General features: G+C 36.8%; 3 protein-coding genes across 4 annotated transcripts; 1 reads left to right on the forward strand and 2 right to left on the reverse strand.

Annotated features, from left to right (window-relative positions):
• Positions 1-1,995: 1,995 nt before the first annotated feature.
• Positions 1,996-5,629, reverse strand: LOC145502743 (small nuclear ribonucleoprotein Sm D1-like). Its single transcript, XM_081482106.1, has 4 exons — positions 5,524-5,629; positions 5,340-5,416; positions 3,322-3,513; positions 1,996-2,547 (listed from the first exon to the last, which is right to left on the reverse strand). The coding sequence occupies exons 1-4, from the start codon at positions 5,535-5,537 to the stop codon at positions 2,468-2,470; spliced, it is 363 nt and encodes a 120-aa protein (XP_081338232.1). The 5' UTR covers positions 5,538-5,629; the 3' UTR covers positions 1,996-2,467.
• On the forward strand, positions 5,606-10,837 carry LOC145502716 (cilia- and flagella-associated protein 263-like). Its single transcript, XM_081482078.1, is given in 14 exon segments — positions 5,606-5,626; positions 5,628-5,836; positions 6,185-6,276; positions 6,607-6,694; positions 6,940-7,057; positions 7,192-7,284; positions 7,406-7,468; positions 8,123-8,203; positions 8,317-8,472; positions 8,565-8,672; positions 9,357-9,425; positions 9,542-9,592; positions 9,787-9,822; positions 10,099-10,837. Coding segments are annotated over 14 exon segments (1,263 nt in total). The 3' UTR covers positions 10,177-10,837.
• A 92-nt stretch (positions 10,838-10,929) lies between these two features.
• Positions 10,930-20,763, reverse strand: LOC145502728 (uncharacterized). 2 transcript variants are annotated; one of them, XM_081482088.1, is made up of 9 exons: positions 20,558-20,763; positions 19,208-19,291; positions 17,899-17,968; positions 17,492-17,584; positions 16,882-16,912; positions 16,409-16,463; positions 15,461-16,143; positions 13,319-13,365; positions 10,930-11,532 (listed from the first exon to the last, which is right to left on the reverse strand). In XM_081482088.1, exons 1-9 carry the CDS (start codon positions 20,675-20,677, stop codon positions 11,474-11,476), a joined length of 1,242 nt encoding a protein of 413 aa, XP_081338214.1. In that variant the 5' UTR covers positions 20,678-20,763; the 3' UTR covers positions 10,930-11,473. The 2 variants fall into 2 exon arrangements, with proteins under 2 accessions (XP_081338214.1, XP_081338222.1); XM_081482096.1 differs by lacking the exons at positions 19,208-19,291; positions 20,558-20,763 and adding exons at positions 18,447-18,567; positions 18,731-19,138.
• Positions 20,764-22,524: the final 1,761 nt, after the last annotated feature.

Below are 22,524 nucleotides of genomic sequence, written 5' to 3' on the forward strand. Positions count from 1 at the left end.
ACTGAAATTCATGCTTTATCAAAATCGCACGGACTGCATAGACCAATTAAAATTCACTCTAAAACAATAGACCTCAACACAAGGCTCTGGGGAATACTCTGTAGTTATTCCCCAGAGCCTCGCACTGAGGTCTCTTGTTTTAGGCTGAATTGGTCTACTGTCGTTAGAAAATTTGCAATTGTGTACGCGCACGCACTCGTTTCTTCAATAATTTCAAGTTTCCCAAGTCAAAGCACCTTTAATGGCCTTCTTTCAGTCTTCTCAGGGATTTAATTATCCATTTGCATCTTAACTTTCCTCCAAAACGTCTGGAAAACGAAAAAACGTCGCCATTTCGTAGACGAGCGACAGCCACTGCACTCAGTGAATAGGGACTTTACGATATGGTACGGCTAGGCTGTAGTACGGCGGCAGGTAGTGAAGATCACTACCGGTGACGTCATCACGCGCGAACCGGTACGGCTTTCCCGCCGTAGCCTTGCTTTCTACTACGGGAAAGTGCCTGGTTTCACGTACTCTTCACTACGTGAGTATAAGTTAAGCCTGCTGTTTACTTCTCATTTTAACGCTTTTTGCACTGTTTGAACAGCCTAGTTTGAAGATAAAGTTCTCAATCATAAAAATCGGTTCTAAGATCATTGTTTCTTTGTCATTTGTACAGAAAATCTGAACGATTTTAACACCTGCCGCGAGAGGATCAATTCAGTCATATTAGTAACGGGCCGAACAGCCGTTTATAAGAAAGCTTCGTATGTTCTAATCTGAGCTATAATTGTTTACTACTGTTCAAAATTTATTTTATTATAATCGAAAGTTTTGTATTTTCGGGCTTATCTCGTAATCGTTGTACGAACAACCTGTCCGTGTTGAAATCGAGCTTTTTTATATCAGAGTTTGTATTTTGTTTTGCGGTTGGAATTACAGGCGGTTCTATCAAGTTCTAAAAGGCAAATCTGAGTTCTGGGAGATGTAAGACGGATACAAGAGAAGGAAATCATTGTCATTAATCAAGCCTATTTCGTATGAAAGTAGAATGATCTCTGGTTTCCTTGAAAGTAATCATTTTTGTAAAGACACGTGGAGACTGCACATACCGTTCCCGTACAGCAAAATCTTAATCATCTGAGTTTGGCGGGTAAAACACCGTTGTCAGCCTAGTCCCTCACGGCCAAAGTAGCCGTAGTAGTACCTCGCCGTAGCGTATCTGTAAGTTCGTAGTGAATGGCTGATAGTGTACGAGTAGCTCAGCCACTCAGTTTGCAGCATTTGCATTGGTATCCCAGTAGAATTCCCTTGAGTTAATGTATACTTATCAAACCCCCAATAGTTTTACAACATACGGACAAGAAATTCTTCACTCGGGCTCTTTTTGAAGTCAAAAAGGGTGCTTAATACCACGGCGAACATTTTGACTTCGCGTTCTATGTCGGCCAAAAATCTGCATGTGACACAGTTGCTCCCCCCTCTCTTCGCTGAGATTTACCTTCCACTACTGAGGTGCCGTTGCGCGTTACACTCGGGATTCAATTCCACTGTACTTCAAATAACTTCACGCCCACCGTTCTCTACCCCTGGGGCGCGAGAGGATTAATAGCTGCGTCCAGGGCATTAAAATGTCTTCGCTGGTAGCACTTTTTCCCTCTCATTACTCTCGAGGCACAGTATAAGATTTTAACCATACCATTGTAAACTTAAAAGTGCATTTAACAATTCAAATATTTGCGTTCATTTCACTTGAGATTAAGCTACAAATAGTGCATATTCTGTGATCAGACTAGAAAAGGCGAGTGATAAGTTCTAACAGAGCTAGGAGAGCTCTTGAACAGTGTGCCATTTTGAGGTAAAGGACGATACAATAACATGCATTCCTTTGGGGAAATGACAGTACTGTTAAATTCCCTTGTAAGGGTTTGGATGCTTTTGATAACCTCGAGATGCTTCATCTTGAGATAAAGTCGGTTCTCTTTACTCCTCAAGAAACTTGACAATACATGTACACTGATATACTACAGTTTTATTTCTTATAATCAGTACAAAAGTTATATTTACATTTTCCAACAACTTCCACATAAAAGAAGGCACACTTGGTATGTAGGAGACTGTTCTTTCTCCTCAAATGTGTAAAGACTGTGACCTGTTTTCAGGTAAAATCTTCACAACCATCTTATCATTATCCTTTAAGCTGAAGCTATGTGGTTCCTTTGTTCTGTCCTTTGCACATTGCTACCTTCATTACAGTGACTTTCAAAACAATGTGTAATGAGAAACTTTTACAAACAGCTGACTTACAAGTCTAAATTGTCATTGTTATTTTATAACTCAGTATCACCATTTACTGGATCATGCAGTCTAGTCAAGGTGACTAGTAAAGGTGTCCTTAGTTCACATGATTTTGAAAGCCACTATAATACAAGCATCCTTCCTTTTGACAAATCGACATTAGATGCTTTGTGATCCAGATGTACGATCATCTTCTTCCTCTTCCTCTTCCACCTCTGCCACGCCCTCTTCCTCTTCCACCAGCTGGACGGCCTCTTCCCCTTGCAGCTGTTTGAAAAAAAAGTACAGCATTCACATAGTGTATTAAGCCTTGTAATCATGGAAAAAAATTAAACAATTCACACTTAAAAGAAAAAAGATCTTCCTCTGCAAATGGGGGAAATCTAATTTTCTGTAAAAATAATTAAGGCTTACCTTTAGCAAGTGTCAACTACCTTTCTCTTTTCAAACAAATAAAAACAATGACGAAATCTTGGAATTGATACATGTTACATTGAAATCTGTTTTGAACCTTTCCAGGATACAGATTGTTTTGTAAATTTGTAACCAGATGTTTCTGGTTACTAGAAAATCGTTGTTCAGAAACATGCACAGTTCGTAAAAAACAAAGCTGTACAAGGTGCTATTCCATCATGTTGTTTGTATCATTCACATCATGGATAATGTTGTTCCTACTTTATTCAAAAGCCAATTAAAATAACTTTTCACAATCAAACTATTGGTATCACAAGGGTAACCACTTCTATTTTGAATGAGCTTGTAAAGTATGGTTTGGAAACAACACAAAACTGTAGCTATTGAATTGAAAGAACCACTAGCACTATGTTGCTTATCAGTGACACTGTAACCTTGTTAAGAACCCAAGCTGTACTGTGGCATAAGAGATGATCTTAAACATCAAGGTTTTGATTTTACCTACAGGGTACGTCGAGGCTTTGAACTTCCATTTATATGACTTTTTTCGTAGGATAAGCAGATTTCAAGTCCAATCTAATGGTGACACAGCCACAATACCATAAATTATGACAATCAATAACATACCTGCTTCCTTCTTTTTAGCCTTTGCTTTGGGAGCGTCGTCAACAAGAAGAGTGTCTAGAGGTAAACTTTCAGGAAGTATGAAGTAGCGGATGTTATTACCCCTGATACTCAGTGACTCTAACTGAACTGGTTCCTTATTCTTGATAGTCATTTTTACAGCTTTCAAGTGTGTGTTCATACTCATGTCAACACCTACAGTCCAAATTGAAACAAAATATGAAAGTTAATATTTACACATACTGTAAGTTACATAAAGTCTTTTACATGCAATTATTACAAAAGAAGAAATATGTTTCCTTACATGGGGACTTCAGAGAAAATAAGAATATTTCTGAAGCTTGTACGAAGGAAGCGTTTTATATTGCTGAGGTCATGACCCAAACAAAGATCTAAACCTTGCCAGGCATTGGAAACTCAGCTAAATATTACATGTATGTTTTCTGGAACATTTTACGTGTTGTGACCTCAACCCAGAATCCTCTGTTGTATGACAGTCTATGAACACTATAGACTTCATCTAAAAATTTGACCTGATGCATTCTACACTGTAAAAGGATTCCAAATATTCAAGCATTTAGATATCCCGCAGAATACCAGGGCACCTCACAACCATTTCATTTGCTTGCACTTGATTACTCTGTAGGATGATCTTTATTTAGCGAAATAAAACAAAGTGAGTGGGTATAATGCCAGGGCTTGTACTCCTTTTTGGACTAAGAAATCAAGAACTTTTCAAGGATTCCATCGGCTAAAAATAAGTACAATTAGAATGCAACACTACATACTCCGGTTTAAGGGGCACCAGCAAGTCTAACTCTTCTTTAGTTCTTCTACTATAGACATAAGTGAAGAGCTAAGATCATTTCTTTTTTGCAAAAACTGCATTTTTCGCCCTGTTAACCAAACAGTAAACAAATATTAAGGTAAGAATGAAAGATGCGAATGCAGCCATAACACCACTGGAAAGGACGTGGGTTCGAATCCTGTTCAGAGCCTGAAATATTTTTTCCGGTCATTTTTCCAATAGTGTTATGGCTGCATTCACATCTTTCATTCTTTCATTTAATTGCTACTGTTGAACATCTATTACCATGAAATATCAAGGTGTTTCAAGGACCCAAATTTACTTTTCACTGACTTGCCCAGGCCTTAAATTTTGATTTTCAACTTTAAGGACTTTCAAGGAAATTATTCCAAGGTGCAAGTGAAACCTGTTCATAGTCAAACCGTTGTTTCAATCACACATCAAAATTGAAAATGTACGCTATAACTTCAAGGGCAAATTTGAATTTTTCTGTTCAATTACCAGGTAAGCAATTCCAACTCAACCTTCCCTTGCTTCTCCCAAACTAATTCTGTTAATAAATCTTCAGTAAAGGGAAATTATTTTCTCCCTGTTTGACTGAGAGGTTGTGTAATTTCAGTTTATAATTTCAGTTTAACGAAAATCCATACTCATCAAAACTCAACCATAACGTAGCAACTTCCTTGAACCCTGAAAAGAAAGTTGCAAGTTGCTTTGAGGAAACCATTATTGGAACACTGCACTGCAGAGTTCCCATCAAAAGAACATCTGGTTTGACTGCAAGTTGTCATCTTTGTTAAGAAATTATCCAGGAAACTGTAGAGGTCTTGAGGAATCACGAACAATGGAAAGACAGATATCAACTGCAACATACTAGTGATCTAAGATATCATGACAGTATGGTTTGGAAGGTTAGGGAATTTCCATACAACATACATCTTTATGCTTGTTGACATGGTAAACCCGACAGGAATCATGGTAGATAATTTAACACTATCCCCTTTCCCGGGCCCGTTTACATTTCAAGCGTGGATGTTGCTTTCTTTGGCCAGCTTAAGTTAAAAGAAAAAAAAAGGTGTCCCTAAACCGAAAGCAGCTGAAAGCTAACAAACCAAAACATACAGCCTCAGAAACGTGCCTGAATGAATTACTTCAGTAAATTAACCATGACATAGAAAAGACCAATAACGTTTCTAGCTCTGATTAAGCTTACCCGTAATAGTTCCATGAACAACTGTCCCATTTTTCAGCTCAATTGTCACTGTTTCATGGCTCAACTTCATCAAAAACCTGTCAACAAGGGCAACACAACAAATGGAAATAAACAATATAGCGACAGAGTTAGCGATATCATACAAGCTGACAAAGATCCAACATTGAATCTCCAATTCTCTTACCTAACAAGTTTCATGGTTGCAAGCTGAAGATGTCAGATGCAACCGGATTGTAAAAATTACCAAAACTTTGAGAAACTCAAAGATGGCCGCCAAACGTTTCCAAAACGCTCTGCCTCGATCCCATGAACACGTGCAACTCGAGCCTCGTTTGCGTGTTCTGTATGTTTGCCATGGAAACCTTCGATGTTCACAGCGAAAGAAAAATCAAGATGGCGATGTCCGATGTGGATGTGAGTAGTTCTTTAGACCACGATGAGGAGCCTCTGGCTGAACTTACGGACGAGGAACTCTACAACCTTGTTCAGGAGACGTTGTAAGTTTGCGTTAAGCACAATAGCGATATTGGCAGGTTAATAGTAGCACAATCTGGCGGGAAAATCTTCTTCCAGGTCGATTTAGGACCAAAATTAAACAGTTTTCATGAACGCAGTTATACTGTTTGGCTTATGTGGCCTCAATGTTTATTTTAAATTAATATGCTCCGTCTCCGTTTGTCACTTTTAAACGCTACAATCATTTTTCTTGAATGTACAATGAAATCTTGCCGTGTAAAGTTTAGTTTCCCTTGATATGACCAGTGTTTATGACTGTACTTGTACTTGATCTACTTGTTTACTGTGATGTGTGATGTGTGCTTCTGTTTTTTTTTTGCATTTCTTAGACATGCCAACGATGTACTTAAAAACGAGACCACAATGTTTGAGAAATACCTTAAAAGGGTTGATCCAAAGGACATAGGTTTACAGCAAGCTAGTGAGTATTTTTTTTAGAAGTTCTCCAAAATTAAAGGTTCGTGTATCTGCAAACTTGTCAACATTAATTTATTTGTACGTAAGTTTAGTTAAGTACAATGGAAAGCTGTTACATTTTATTAACCTTATCTGGACAATTACAGAGCATCACTGTAAATAAATGTGGGCATCACATACCAACCTAAACCCTTTCTGAGTATTCTTTCCTAATCTGCATCCAGTCATTAAGTACACTGTGCATGTATAGTATCATGTAAAAGTTTCCCAACCCATTTTGAAAACAATGCCATAATTTTCTGTAACTGTAACTTGGTGTTGTGTTTCATGTAAGCTACCCAAGGTCCAACCCAGCCTACTATTGAGCCAGGTCACAGAGGACTGAGAAAGAGGTCAAGATCAAGGGGACCATCATTAGATAGGTACAGTACTGAGTCAGTTATTAGGCACCTATTTATTATTACATATTTGCTAATCAGTGTAGATTAGGGGAGGTGACTTCCACCAATTTTCTTTTTAGGGCCTGACTCAACATATTTTGTTGTCTTCAAAAATATGACAAACTGTCGCCCCACAGGTGGTATTTTTGGTGTGAACTCCAAATTTGGGGAAAATTTGGTTTTAATTACCTATTTATAATGTATGTGTTGAATTTTCATATATTTAGGCATTTGAAATTAACAGCAGAGCAGAAGTGTGACATTGCCCAGCGGGAGCTGGAAGAGTTGAGAGATGAAATTGAGAAACTCAAAGACGAATCAGAAAAGATCCTTGATAACTTCCGGGTAGGTCAACAAATAGTATTGATAAATAATAAAAATACAATTAAGTTAAAAGAACATTAATAAACATACAAGCACTCTTAATTATACTTATTATAAAGTGAGACTTAATGTTGCTATGTTTTTGTCATTCCAAGGCTGTCATGGAAGAAGCAGACATCAGAAGTGCTGAAGTTAAGAAGGCTTCCTATGAATTTGAGAGAGATATTGTCAAAGGAGCAGTCAACCAGGTAAAGTTAAATTCTATATCTCACTAATGAAACATCAGAGTTGAGGTTATTTCCAGGGTGACCAAGTAAATTATGTTAGTTTGTTAATAAATTATTACATAACTTTATGTTGATATTGCAGAGAACCAACAAAGTTATTGCTGAGAGAGTTACAAGATATATTGAAGACAAAATTAGAGCAAGGGTAAGTATTGTTCATGGCTCAGATAAATATTAGATACGCAACACTTTCAAGTTGTATTCCATGGAATATCATACAACTCACTTTAAATGTACTTTCTCAGTGTACACTCTAGCCTCCAGGCAAACGTGTGTACCAAGAAAATACTTAGTGACAAGTGAAATATCCCATGGTTTACCACAAGAAAGTGTTGTAGAACTATTTTATACCATGTCAAGAAAACACAGTGGCGGACACAATCAATGAAAAGCAAGGGAAGGTTGGTTGTAATACCAGCAAGGTTACAATGGCTTTCCTGCATACTGATTTGTTGTCTTTTCTATGGCATGGTATAGAAGACTGCACATGGCAAAATTCACTTACCATGCACAGAATTCTGTCATGGTGTTGTGTTGCTCTTTTGCAATCATTTGAAAAGAAATGTACCATCATGATTTATAAAACATGTGCAGAGTCATTGCACTGATGATGAAACCATTTCAGTGTTTGCTGAAACTCCGTAATATTTGTGGTTAATGAGTGTTGTTGTTTGAAAAAAAAATTTTACCCAGGTAATTTTTTTTTAACTTTAATTGTCTCCTGTTTTTTTTTTTTTTTTTGTATCTCATTATTCTATAATTTTAGATAATTACTAATTTTCTTTCTTTATTGATTTAGGACACCACAATTGAGAAGCTAAGACTCAAGAACTCTACACTGAAAGTTCAAAAGAGAAAGCTGCACATGCAACTTAAACAGGTTTGAGAAATAGTTAAAACTACATTTGTACATGTAAATATTGTGACCCATTTGATCACTAAAGACATTTAGCTCTTGAAATGGAATAACTAATTTTTTTTACTCTTTTTTAGAAAGAAGAAATGGGAGAAGTTCTTCATGAAGTTGATTTCAATCAGCTCAAAATTGAAAACCAACAATATCTTGAAAAGATTGATGAAAAAAATCAAGATCTTCTGAGACTTAAACTCATGGATGGAAATGTGCAACAGATTCTTAACACCTACAAGGTCAGTAGAGATACAGGGAAGGGATAAAACAGTTTGTAAGAGCTGACGTAATGACAATGTGACATATTTTCTGATGCACATTTTTTTGACAGAAAAAATTACACACACTGACAATGGAGTCGTCAAGATTGAAAATGGAGATTGCACAGAGAAACGAGCTGCTTTACAAGATCGATGCTGAAACACAGATGGTTGAAAAGGTTATTAACTTATTTGGAAAGTAATAATTATTATTAAACCTTGTTTTAATGCATCATACACATGCACAGAATTAATTAAAATATGTAGACAAATTTAAGAATTGAACCTGAAATTTTGTACCCAGAGATCTGAAGAAACCACAAAGGTGGAAGATGCACCATCCGTGATAATGAAGTTTTTTTGTATACAATCTAAATAAAGAGGGAACACAAACAGTGTTTACTATGGATGGCCACCCTTGAGTAAGATCAAAAATAATGTTGCTGGGTTTGAATCATGGACAAGTTGTGTTTACTTCATAATTTCTTGATTGCTATGGGTTACCAGATATGACAATGTACATCTGACCACCAAATTATGTCATAGCAGCTTTTGAAATTTTGAAGGGGTTTTCTGTGGTCTGTAGCTTGGCCCTTGCCCTCTGTATTTCCCACCATGGAAAAAGGAACCAATTCAAGTAAGTCGCATTGTTTTGCCACATGTAAAGACAATTTTTCTGCAGAGTTCATGTACACACTGTTTCTACATAACAAGTGGGCTCAACCTTCCAAGTGAAAAGAAATGGCAGCAGTACCCCATTGATCACTCACAAGAATCAAACTTTATATAAAACATCTCTTCACTATCCCCTCCCTCCCTTTAAGGTAATAATTATTTATAATTATGAATGTTTTATGTTATAGGAACGGACAAAAGCAGAAACATTGAATTCAAGATTGAAGCAACAACTAACAGACTACAAAGTACCAGATGTGAGTAGTGTTTTCTTTTACTAATAAACTTGCCTAGGTATGACTAAAGTTGTTCTTAAACTAAGATGATTCATTTAATTGACAAATATGATTAACATTAAGTTTGCTTTATTTAGGTTTTAGATTATGTCACTGAACGAGCAGACCTATATGAACTCAACAAAACAGTAAGTTCACTATTTTAACATTGTACAGTTAGATGGTAGTGTAAGTCAGTATTTTTCTCTTAAGTAATTTGTGAAGTTGTATGTATGTTTTAGAAGTCAGGCAAAGTTTGACTTTTCCATTCTATTTTCAGAAATGTTAGTATAAGCAAGTCTTTTCATACTTACTGAATCATATTTTTTGTCTGATTTGGTAGGTTCGCATGTGGGAGAGGAAAGTTGAAATAGCACATGTGAGTATAAATCTATATCACTATCACATAAAATGCTAAGTTCTTACTATTTCTATTGCTTCTCTGCAGTTTCAAACCCAGCATTTGATGGGTTTTATTAGTCCTTTGTCACAACAATATGCTTCTAGTGGGAAAAAGAGAAATGCATGTATTACAGCTGTGAACAATACTAGTCGAGTGTTGTGCACAAACTTGTCACAAAAATACTGTAACTTGCTTTAGCCACTTTAGACTTCTTCATTGTCTTATGTTTCTTTTGTCCTTTTCTTCATGTAGATGGCTTTGAAAACAAATCGCAAGACTTGGCGCAAGTTACAAATGGCTCATCAAGAACAAACCCCTTGGAAAGTATAGGGGTGTCATGCAACACACAAACAAATTGTCACTTAGTGTAATGAGCATCACGCCATGTTGTAAATAGGAAAGGCTTGTTTGCAGGCATTGTACAAAAGGAGTTTGCTCACCAGTTATATTAGTTGTAAATAAAGTAAAGTACCCTAAATTTGATTGTGTACTCTTTTGTTGAAGATTAGAGCCATGGGGTAAGAGGGTTTTACTTTAATCCAGACTTGCAGAACCACTCCCAAAATGTCCCTCAAACAACTCTGTAAGAGACAGAGTGACCAACAAAATCTATAACCCTAAACACAAAACATTTTGAGTTTTTCAATTCTTTACTTTCACAAAGTCTCCAGTGACTGCTGTTTTCACTAGGTATAGACCATTAGCCCCTCGCATCTCATTATCCATGTGACTTCCACAGGCATACTACAGTGCACATGCATCTAGCAAAAGTTTAAACTACAGTGATCTTGGAATCGAAAGATGGCAAACCCTCGTCCCTTGTTATAATAACATTGATAGCAGTCAACTACATGTAACTAGACTTGCCACAAGTCCACCTTCGCATAACCATCACCCTAAAGCAAAATGAGGCAAATCTTTGAGCGACAAGGTTGCAAGAGGTCAACCTTTCCAACAGTGAAACTGAGACTGGGAATATTATTAGAAATGACATTTAGAAAGTCTACCAACTTGCATCCCAACTGGCCATGGACTAGCCATTTTGGCTGGAAAAAAAAATACAAAACCCACAACAAATGTTGTAAAACTCACTTGTAGTTTACTAGTATTTTATTATGTAACTCTTGTATGTGCAGTTTAAGACTGCAGCTGACAGTGGAATAAGACATGCAAAGTACTATGAAAGTCGTTGGAGAACAAGACAAAAAAGTTTATTTTAAGTGCACTTGCTTGTGGTAGGTGGCCTAGGCACAGTAGAATAACAAATGGCCAAATGGAGCCTATATATACATGTACAGCCTAAATAACAACTTAAAACTATTTAGGTATCTGCTGTCCTGACTAATTTTACCAGAACAGATTTTCGAACACCTCATCAAATTGTGCATCTCAATTCTGACATGCATTGTCTTGCGGAAGTTTTACTTCAGACTTTGACACTAAACATTCACAAAACTCAGTTAATGATGACAACTTTCTGAGATTTACAAACTTGCCTATGTACCTACTTTAGCCACAACATTGCAAATTATTTGGTTATTTTTTTCTCTCTGTAAGAGCAGACAATCGGTCAGATTCCACAAGTGTGTAACATAGACTGGAATCATCAGCAATTCAGTAGCTTCTCCTATGATGGTAACTCCACAGTAGAATGCTGCATTCTATGCCTGCAAACCCAGTCTTCACCTGTAGTGATCAATATTAAGTATCTTTGTAAATTTTTCAACTAATGCAAGTTCTGAAAGGCTAAGGAATGCACTGAAAATTACACACTGAAACAATGTATACATCTGAAAAGATAATATGATATGTATAATATGATAATATGTAAATCTATGCCATCTGAGAGGGTGTGGAAAAAAATAACAAATTATGCACAAAATTTTCGGGAGAAAAAAGGTATCAATTATGCGGAAAACACACTGGATTATGTGGAAATTTTAACAGTTAACAAAATTGATAATAAAGCCTTTCCAATGTACCGGACAACAGTGAAACAAAAAGCACTTCAAAGTCTTGCCAACAATTTAAGCTCTTTAATAGAATAAACTTATTAAACATCATGCCTGCCAATTTTGACATAATGCTTGATCTGTTTCTAGTATTTGTTGACAGGTATTTATTCATTTGACACAGCTTTTCTGTAGAGTTTTTACCAACCAATTTTTTTTTTCAATAATTTTTAACATAATTTTAATTTTAATTTTTTTTAGGGGAGTTTTATTGATAGGGTTGACCTCCAAACTCCCCTTTTCGAATTTATATATTTACATTTTTTTTTGTAATTATGAATATGAATGAACTTGTATGTATGTATGTGAAGAATTCGTTGTTGCAATCTTGGAACATCTGTAACTTAGTAACCAGGCATTACATTGGACAATGAAAAATAGTTTCCAGGCTCTTCACCCAAAGTCAGTTGGAACACCTGCAGAAAAACACATCACGAACGAAATGGCATGTTTTCGTCGCTGTTTTAGGAGAAAAACTACTTCAAAATAATCATTCAATCTCTTCGCAATTTTTACTTGTGGGTATGTTAAGCATCTGCGTTATTGCTAATATGAAACACTTTCTGTTTCATGTGAAGAAAAGCTCTGGTTATGTGGAGGGTGTGGATGTTAGTGAATTATGCAGATCCACACCACCACATTCTGTCAGATGCCCTGTAAAAATCGGCTGCTCATATTGTATATATAACATTGCAGTTTGCTTGCTCATATTGTAGCGATCATGTACAATTCTACACCTTCTAGGACAGACAAACAACTTTGCTAATTATTGCACAGCTAAGCGATTAGAACACCAAGAACACAAAAAATCAGCTTAATAAGACAGTTTTTTTGGACAGCATAAAATTTCTACCTGTCAAAGACTGACTGGGCTTACATGTATTCTTAAAGAACCCCACTCTGTTAAACAATTAGATTATGAGCTCGAGATTTCTATCACGCACAGAAATCGAGAGCGAATAATCTAATTGTTTTACTATAAATCTACTAGTCATTCAAAACTTTATCGACATCCTCTTCACAGACACTTAGAAAATGCCATTAAGTGGCCATTACTTTGTTAGCAAGGGCACACTGCTACGCTACTTACTATCTATCACAGAATAGATAGTGGGTAGCGTAGCCAATCAGAGAACAGCATTCATGATAGAATGCTAGTGGATTTATACTAAAGGGGAATATTTCTTTAAATAATTATTAATCAAGGCCCAGGGGGCATAAGTGCCAGAAGAATATCGGCCCTAGGTCTCAACCACAATAAGGCCCATACAGAAAAGACTGAAGTTGATATTCACCCAATAATGTCCCATAAAGAGATCTATCACATGACTTAATGATAGAAAAAGAATTGTAACTGTGAGGTGAATGTGACAAAACATGATCCTGTTTTGTGATCAGACATGATAGGAAACTCTTCAGAAACTGAATTGAGTTTATCAAAAACAGCACTTGATACTCACTTTGACATTTACGACTGCAGTAAAATTTTGTTCCTTTCCCTTTGCACCTATTAGAAACATGCAACAATAAAAGCATGGTTAATGTTGCAGTTCGCAGAGAGTTATGATCAAACAATGGTAATAGACAAGTGCAAAAAAACAATAATAAATGGGGTAAAGGGAGGATCACTACTCTGCGATTGGCATGACAGATGAACTTACATTGCATGACCAAAGCCTGACTTATCTCCTCAGGAGTAAAACCTGTGCTGGATCAGACAAGTCAGCAAAAGGGCAAAGCCTAACTCTAAATGGCACTGGAGTGGAGTGTAGACATTTGTGGCTTGCTCAAGCCTACTATATCACCAGCACTACAAGCCGACACTGCCAGCACATGCTGAATCAGAAATCAGCCAAAACAAGCGCAAAATAGTGCCACTAATATTAGGAAAAAACAAAGCTTGGAGAGGTCACTTTGAGAATTAACTGATAGTGTCATACACTTTATTCCAAAATGGTCAGCATTTTAGTATTCTTTTGTTTGCCTTCAAATTACCCTTTGTTGCCTTCAAAACAATATTTTCCCTTGAACGAGGCAACAACGGCTAATTTGCAAGCAAACAAAAGAACAATAAAATGGCAGCCATTTTGGAATAAGGTGTATAACGAGAGGTCAACCCCAGTTTATTCAAATAATAACAACAATCAAGCCTCCAAACGGAGGGAGGGTGGAGTTACAATTTGGAAGACTAAATAATACTGACATGTACAATAGCAATAAAGCTAGAAGGGATGATGCTAAAGTTCAAGCTAGAATTCTTTATAGCCAGACAGCTGTCTGGGTTTTAAATACCAATGATAAATTTAATGTACCATAGAAAGTAAAGATCTTGTGCAACTTTGTGCGATTTACTCATTCCTGTAAGCTAATATTCTTGTAAGCAAACAGACTCTTTGAGGGCTTACTATGATAATCTAGACTTTTTCTTTGCTCTTAAAGTGCTACTATGATCAAATTTTTACCCCTTGATTTTTTAGGTTAATCACATAGATTTCTACGAAAGATTAAAGATGCTGTTTACCATTTACAAATATCTGCATTGGTTCCGGAGATATTTAAGTTTGAAAAATGATCAAAATATCCAAATGAGATGACTGATGACGTCATTCACTCAACCAAATATTACATCAAGTATATAAATAGCGCTCTCTTGGTCAATTTGCAGCAGAAATCGTTGAAACTTGGTAGGCTAATAGTTCTAAATGCAACACACCTACAGCTATAACAATTTCTGTTCCCATGACAACCCACTCTTTTCCAGTCCTCTCTAGCCTGATTTCAATATTTTAGTGATTTTAAGCTTGGAAAACATTAAACAAGGCCATGAACTCAACATATTTATATGCTTGCTGGATCATGCAGATGAGGCAACATTGGCAAATATCAATATAGAATGCTAAAAGTGGTCAGAAAAGCCTTTAACACAAATAATTGTTAAGCTCATATTGCAGAGCACCTCTAGTAGAATCGTACCGTAAAAAATCAAACATTTCTGATACAAATTGACTGAGTCATCCTCGTTTATCGTATTTGATCAAAATTCGGTTGAGCGTACGACGTCATTACTTGATTAATTTGCATATTTGAAAAACTTGAATATCTCTGGAACGAAAAGAGATATCTGAAAACAGTAAACAACATTTTTACTCTTGTACAGACTACTTGTTTACGTCTTAAAATGGCTCAGGTTTGAAAGATGCGATTTTCATCATAGTAGCACTTTAAGCTCCCATAAACAGACCTCGAAAGGAATTGAGCCTGCCATTGAAAAATACTCATGAACATTATTTTGTAAACTGTATCCACTGCTTTTTGTTGCAGTGAGACTGTTAATGGTAAAGTTAATGCTGGCTGCAAGTGTGGTTTGTTCTAGTCCTAGTACCGCAGTATATGCTTTATGCTTCCTTGCTCTGTACGTTATTAGAAAAATAATTTTTATTTTAAATGTTGGACACACAAACCCAAATTTATGAAATATTTAGCACTGTTGCATGACAAACCTTACCTTGGATTGAAGATTGAACCCAATCTACACATATTAATGTTTCACTTTCAAGAATTTCAAGGCAAAGGGTTAATACAAACTATAAATGGTTTTTTACCTCTGGCATTTCTTGAACGTTCCTGCATATCTCTCAACCTGCCTACAGTTTGCACAGGCATGCTTTTTCCTGCCACTTTCAGCATAGTCTTTTAGAATCACTTCATGGAGCCGATTGCCCTCGATCACTTCCTCTTCCTTTTTCCTGCACCTCTCTTCAAATTCTTGATTAGGGTGTGGCTTGCCAAGATGAAGCTGATCCCTTAGTCGCCTGTAGGAGCCATCTTTATGCCGTTTATAAACTTCCATGTAGTCAATGGCAGATGGACCCGCCCTGTCAGTGAGCACAGATTGTATTCCACGGATGACTTTTGTTTCCCAGCTATCCTCCTCCTCATCGTCATCATTGTCGTTGTCATCATCGTCTGAGCTACCCAAGATTTCCAACCCACCATTTCTGTTCATAGTAGCCAACGTAACCGAAGGGCCTTTGGTTGGTTTGGGCTCACTGGACGGCAAAGCTTTGGTCACAGATTGAGAGACAGCTGTAGTATTGTTCTCTTTTGTACTGGTGGTTTGTTTTGATTCTGAACTAGAAGAAACTGAGCTACCCTTCTGCAGAGTTGGCAAAGGTGTTAAGGAAGTAACACCAGGTTCATCTAGTTTTCCTGCTTCTAGCCAACGCCTTAAATAGCGACAAACAGCACCTCCAAACTTCACATACAGTGGAAACAAACACATAGCCTACAAATGTAAAATTAAGATAATTTATAATGTTATATCATATACAATCATGGAAAATCCCAATTTTGGTTGGAAGTGTATGCCAAAATGTTTGCCCAAACTCCATTAAGAACTACAAAAGAGCCAATATCTTCATGATGAGAAGTGATAGTACAAAAATGGAAAGTTTCACTGGAACACTGGAAGAAAATTAAAAATTGTTGCACATGACAGAAACAGAACTGTACATGTAACATGCTTTTTGCTTTTTAAAATCTAACATTACCTTTAATGCAGCATCCTTTTCTGAGGGTTCTCCAAAGAGCCGTCTAAACACATCTCTAATAAAAATAATTTAAAAATTATAACCTGAATGTGAAAGGTGAATTGATCAACGTGACACGAGTGGGGAACAAAGAAAAAATCTCAGTCCTCAACAGGAATCGAACCCACGACATCCCGCACACCAGGCAGGTGCTCTATCCACTTAGCTATGAGAACTCATAGGGAGCAAGGTCATTTAACTGAGTTCATATATGACAGGCATCCTGCATACTGCTAGGATCAGCACAGTTGAAGTCATCGTGAGTAGTGATAATTGAATAAAGATGGTAAATTTTAAGCTCGGTAATGAAATGTGAAAGGTAAATTGATCAACATGACATGGGCGTGGGACAAAGAAAAAATCTGAATCCCTAACAACAAACTTTTGATACAATTGCTTGGCATTTATCACAGAAGGTTTTGCATTAGGGTTACCTTGTGTCCTTGTGAATGAATGGGTCCTTAGCTGAAATAAATAATTGTCACTTACATTAGAAATAATAATTATTATTTTTAATATAATTATTAATAATGTTGAATTCCTGCTGTATACTAAATTATTAGTAAACTGCAGGTATCCAAACACACAATGTTGCATCGAGCCCACTTATAATGTGCCTTCAGAATATGCCAGTGATGTTACTGCTGCAACTCCACCTAATATTATACAATGATGCTTTAAGGCCATGCAATAGGACCCCCCAGGCAGTCACTCTCAAATTGATCACTTTTCCAGACATGCTTGTGGTAAACACCTAGGGTAATCTTTGATTCTGGCTTTCATAATTATAATATTTTGGGAAATATTCAGGCAGTGCCAGTTCAAAACAGCACAAATACTCCTTCCCCCACCCTCCCAGGAAGGGGACTCCAATATAGAAAGGATGGGGGTGTTCATTGGAACTTTTGAAAAGAAGCTTGGTTTGTATTTTCCTCTCCCCTTTTCGGAATCAGAAAACCCCTGAAGACAACTTGCAAAACACTGACATATATACGCATTTATCTTTCAAAATAGTAAGTAGATAAGGTGTATGTATGCACTTACCATAGGAGGAAGAACCCACGTGATGGATTAAACTTCTGTTCTGAGCTAACACAACAGCATCTTGGACTAAGCATTTAGCTTTGCTTACCTTGCCTGTAGCAGAGCAAAAACATGTCAAAACATAATGTCAAAGGTACATAAGATTGTCTGCCTAGACCTTTCAAGATTTTTTCACACTTTGGAAACAACAGAATACCCAAAAAATCCCTTTGGATTATATGTGATTAACTATCAGCAGTGCATCACAACATTTACCATTGTGACAGGACGACAAAGATTAGAGGATAAGGCTGGCAAACAAGCACAGAACACAAATATTAAATACAACAAAATTTTGAGTTAGATTATATACAAAATTAATATTATTCATTATGGTTAAACACAGCACAGCTTTAAATTCATCTTACCATTCACAAAATTTTCCTTCAAATGTTGTATGACGTGATCTACAAACCCAAGCACATGCAACTGATCACTCTGTAAAGAAAAGACAAAACTTACATGTAAATAGATTACAAGTATTACTAGTAGTAATCAAAGATTATGAGAGTGCGTTCGACGCTGTCACTTAATTAAATATATATAAATGAATTCACTAGCTGACTTTTAACCTCTGTCTATTGCTAAAATCAACGTTTTTCATCGACAACTGAGGTTTTTATACAGACAAATTTATCATAATGTCAAAGTCCACTATTTGTTGACACGTTGCATGACAGCGGAAGTTTCCGTACACAAGTTAATAGAACGAAAATATTTACATTTATAGCCTTCAAATTTTGTACTTAATATTCTCACATTAATTTGTAAAAGTAAATTTTACATACATTATTCTAAACTGGAAGCACAAATGTAAGCAAACATTCGTGTGCTCGTTTATCGTCAGTGTAAACAAACTCCGTTCGACTAATTCGCGTATCATGTTCCCCTGATGAATAAGGTAGACAGTATTTACATAATTTGCCATTCCTTGGTTCAGGCTCACTCTTATAGATCTTGCCTTCAGAGTACTTTTCCACCAATTCCAAACAATATTCAACTGGATAAGGACTGAGCTATCTACGTGCCTGTCGCAACTGAAAATAATCAACTACTGCAATCAAAATATAGCTTTTCCCACAGTTAACATCTGGAAAGCCAAGGCGCTTCAAAGTCGTGTCCATTTTAAAACAAATAAAGTAAACATGGACAATTCCATCAGATTTCAATAAATGCCACTGTCGAGGCATTTAAATTCACCTAAATCCAACGTTGAGGGCACAAAATAGCATAGCCTACGGCGACTGAATGGAAAGATGTCAAAGAAAGATCCAGCACAACTCAGATGCATGGCTTGCTCACATGCTCACATGTTTGCCACATGTCTTATCACATGTAATCACATGTCTTAGTATTAAACGTTACCAGTTTACTGGCCGTGACATGCCCCTGCAAAAATCAAGCAGGGTGGCCATTTTGGTGTCCTTACAGGAATGTGGAGTTTTTCTGCATGTAACTGTGCACAGGACAACCAGCTCTGGAAAGCCACAGGTCAGAATTAGACTTGCGTTCTTCGAACGCAATAATTTGTGAGCAGCAGTGTAGCCCAAATTATATATCACTTCCAGGTTAACTTTTTCACAAAGAGCCCTCATGTAAAACTTGATTCAGAGCAAAACACTTTCATCCGTCTGCACATCTGAGAATTATTATTTTTAACTCGTATAGTAACTGTACCTTGATTGGGAAGTCTTTGATGCAACCATTATTTATTGAAAATTCTCTAAATGCAGACACAAACTTCTGCTTTTGTTCTTGTGTCTAAAATTGAAAGGTGAGAAAAATTAGCATGTTTCTACCTCTACAAAAATTATTATTAATAGTCATTTTTCAAAGCCTGATTAGGTGCAAATTATTTGAAAAACAAAATCTCCAGAACACCAGCACCAGCTACCAAAAAAAATTAATGGCATGTACCTTGATAAATAAAGCTAAAATAGGCAAATGAACTAAGTACAAACAACAAAGAGTGATCGGTTTTAAGGCAAGAGGCTCATGCCTTCAACATATGCTGCCAAGGTAGGTCATTATATATTGTAGCGATATTGTAGTATGTCAGAAGCAACAACACCAGTAGACCTGTTTAACAATTAGGCTAGGGTGGCCCAAGTTTTCTGTGAACAAATAGTCAATGAGGTGACTAGGCGAGTTGACGATCGCTCATAGAAAACAAGGGTGAGTAGTCTATTCATTGTTTTAGTAGACACATCACCTACAATGTTTTGTATTTTTCAAGCCTAAAATTAAGAATAATTTTCAGTTTCATGAACTGTGCATATGTAATTGTTGTCTATCAGGGAATAGAAACAATACGAGAACCAATCAGATTTGCAGATTTCCACTACTTTTCACACAGCTGAGTCCCTACTAATTATGGATAGCTCCAAATGATGGTAATGGCAACTTCAAAATCCCAGATTTTAGATGAATTTTTGTTAAGTGTAATCTATTTTAAGATAGTCTTTGGGCATTTGGAGTAATCTATGACCTGAGGATCAGTATTTTATCCATGACTCTATAAAAGTTAACTTCTACTTTGCTTGAATGATACACAACACCAAGCTAAGGTATAGAGAATGCTGCAATGGGTATTCCGTAATCAAGGCACCAATATTACGTCACTAGCTTCAGAAAATTCGCACAAATAATACGTTACAAAAGTGTTGGCGGAAAACTGTACGAGCATATTTTCGTCAGGAATTTGTTTTGCCACTGATTTTACAATCTGGAGGTAGCAAGTCACAAAATGCGCCTGTTAATTTAATTTGTTTCGCCAGTTTAGCGATTCAATTTGTTCAAAGTAAAGTCCGATACAACCATCTATCAGGTTAGACGTTCTCTTAGATCTAAGCGACTTGAATAATCTAGAAAGTAAAGCTTATTGAATTTATGGTAAAAACGTTTACAGAAAAACATTATTTTGAAGAAACTTGGCATGGAATAGTAACTTACTTCCGTAGGTCGATCGAACATAACATACATAGACCAATAACGTCACCATTAACTTTTACACAGTTATATCAATACCTGATCTTCCAGTAAACTCTTAAATGCTCCTTTATGTTTCTGAAAGAATTCGTAGTCCTGGGGTGTTAAGTCAGGATCAAAAAGCTCGAAATCTGTGGAGCTAAACGGCACATTTCTCATCTTGATATACTTGGCTGCGACTTTCTCTTTTCAGTACAACATCTACTTCATATTTTCAACATGAAATGTATGCTTGTCTCCAGTCTTTGTCAACATCTGCGCCTTGCGAAAAAAATAGGTCCAAATTGCGTACGTGTGTGGGTTTACAAACTTATCCAGACTTTTCCAAGTCAGAATTGCCGGTTTTCATGTGACGTCATCAATTTCCATCATAAGAAATTACCAATCCTTGTGAAGTTTTAGTTTCATGAGATGTAAGCCCCTCTAATAACTTGACGTTTTGCAACGTTTAAGCCCGACAGGGTTCCTCATTTTGTAATGGAGCACGTCGGAATTTCCAAGTTTATGCGTTACGTAACATTAAAATGGCTGCTCGATAAGGCTGTCGAGTAAGTCAAAAGATGAGTTATTGCTCAAGTTTTTACTAACTAAATAGTTCTTGCTCTAGACAAAGTATTAATTTCAATGTATCGGAGCTCTAGAGTAATAACGTTTCGTTTCAATGGCAAAACTCAATGACAGATGTTTCTGTTACTTTACGGCCGCCATGTTTATGTCCCTCCGAGGGGCACAAACATGGCGACACCATACAAAGCTCTATAAATTTGAGTGAAACACTTTTCCGAATAACGCGCGGATGGAAAACCGTACAGACTTAAAACTTGGCGAGGTTATTTATATATCAATCATCTCTCATATCTCAGCTTCTTGACTTAATTTATTGAATGGTTACGATTTTTATTTTTGATGGCGTGACACTGCAAACCAGCCATAAGCAACTTCCAGTAAGGTAGCTAAAATATTTTGGTAATACTGTACGTAAATGCGATCGCCTCATTCCCATACCTAATCTTCAGAGCATCCGTGATTAAGAAAGATTCTGTAAGTTTTGATTCATTGAAGAACAACCCTCCGTAGGAAAAAAGATGACGACTGGTACATTTACCCATAGTTCTTAGCGCACGAAAACCTTAAAACGTTCATTAAAGCGTACAGAAGAGTTATAAAATTCTCAAACCCAGGCTACTCAATGTCCTTAGTACAGGGACAAACATTGTAAAAATTTGGCTTTCTTTGTGCCTTGTAGGCTGTGTTAGGTTCGCAAGGCATTGTGGTAAAATGTACAGGCGCCATCTTTTTTCCTACGGTGGATTCTTATTGGCTTTTGAAAAGCAGTGAATTACCCAGAAGTAGCTTTATCTGAGAAGCATGATGAAGAAGCTTTTTGCTTCCAATTATTATTGTTACTTTTTTCGCCTTCTTTCATTGTAGCCTGCAAATAGCGTAAAATACCAGTTACAAGTCCTGAACTCCTGGACTTATACAACTTTGGAAGGGGCTTATATCCCGGGGAGGGGGCTGGGCAATAGAGAAAGAACACCGTTTGGAAGTGAGCTGAGAAGAAACGAGTACTCTATTGAAGAACTAAGAAAGTCGCCGAGGAACCTCAGAATGCAGACGACAGACTTCAGACTCAAAACTTCAGACTTTAGACTTCGGGCTTCAGACTTCTTTGCTCAAAGATAGCAACCATCAACAGACAGAGATTTTACTTCAGAGCCTTGGATTGCTTGTGCGGCACAACTTAAATGCGCGTCAGTTCTGGTTCGATTCAAAAATGAAAGACACGTGCTTATTTAACTCTGGGATTTAAAGTCATAACTCCAAGACCGTTTGAGGAGGGGTTGATGGAGTTCTTCCCCCCGCCCCCCTCCCCCCCGCCCTGGACGTTTGTTTAATTTATTTTTTCTTACTTGGATAGGCTAGAAGGAGCTAGTTTGCTAGAGTGAATTATCCTCTGTGATTATTACGTTATGCGGACAGCAATAAAATCCCTATCTCGGATG

Source organism: Orbicella franksi, chromosome 1, assembly GCF_964199315.1.
Source record: "Orbicella franksi chromosome 1, jaOrbFran1.1, whole genome shotgun sequence".
NCBI classification, from domain to species: domain Eukaryota; kingdom Metazoa; phylum Cnidaria; class Anthozoa; order Scleractinia; family Merulinidae; genus Orbicella; species Orbicella franksi.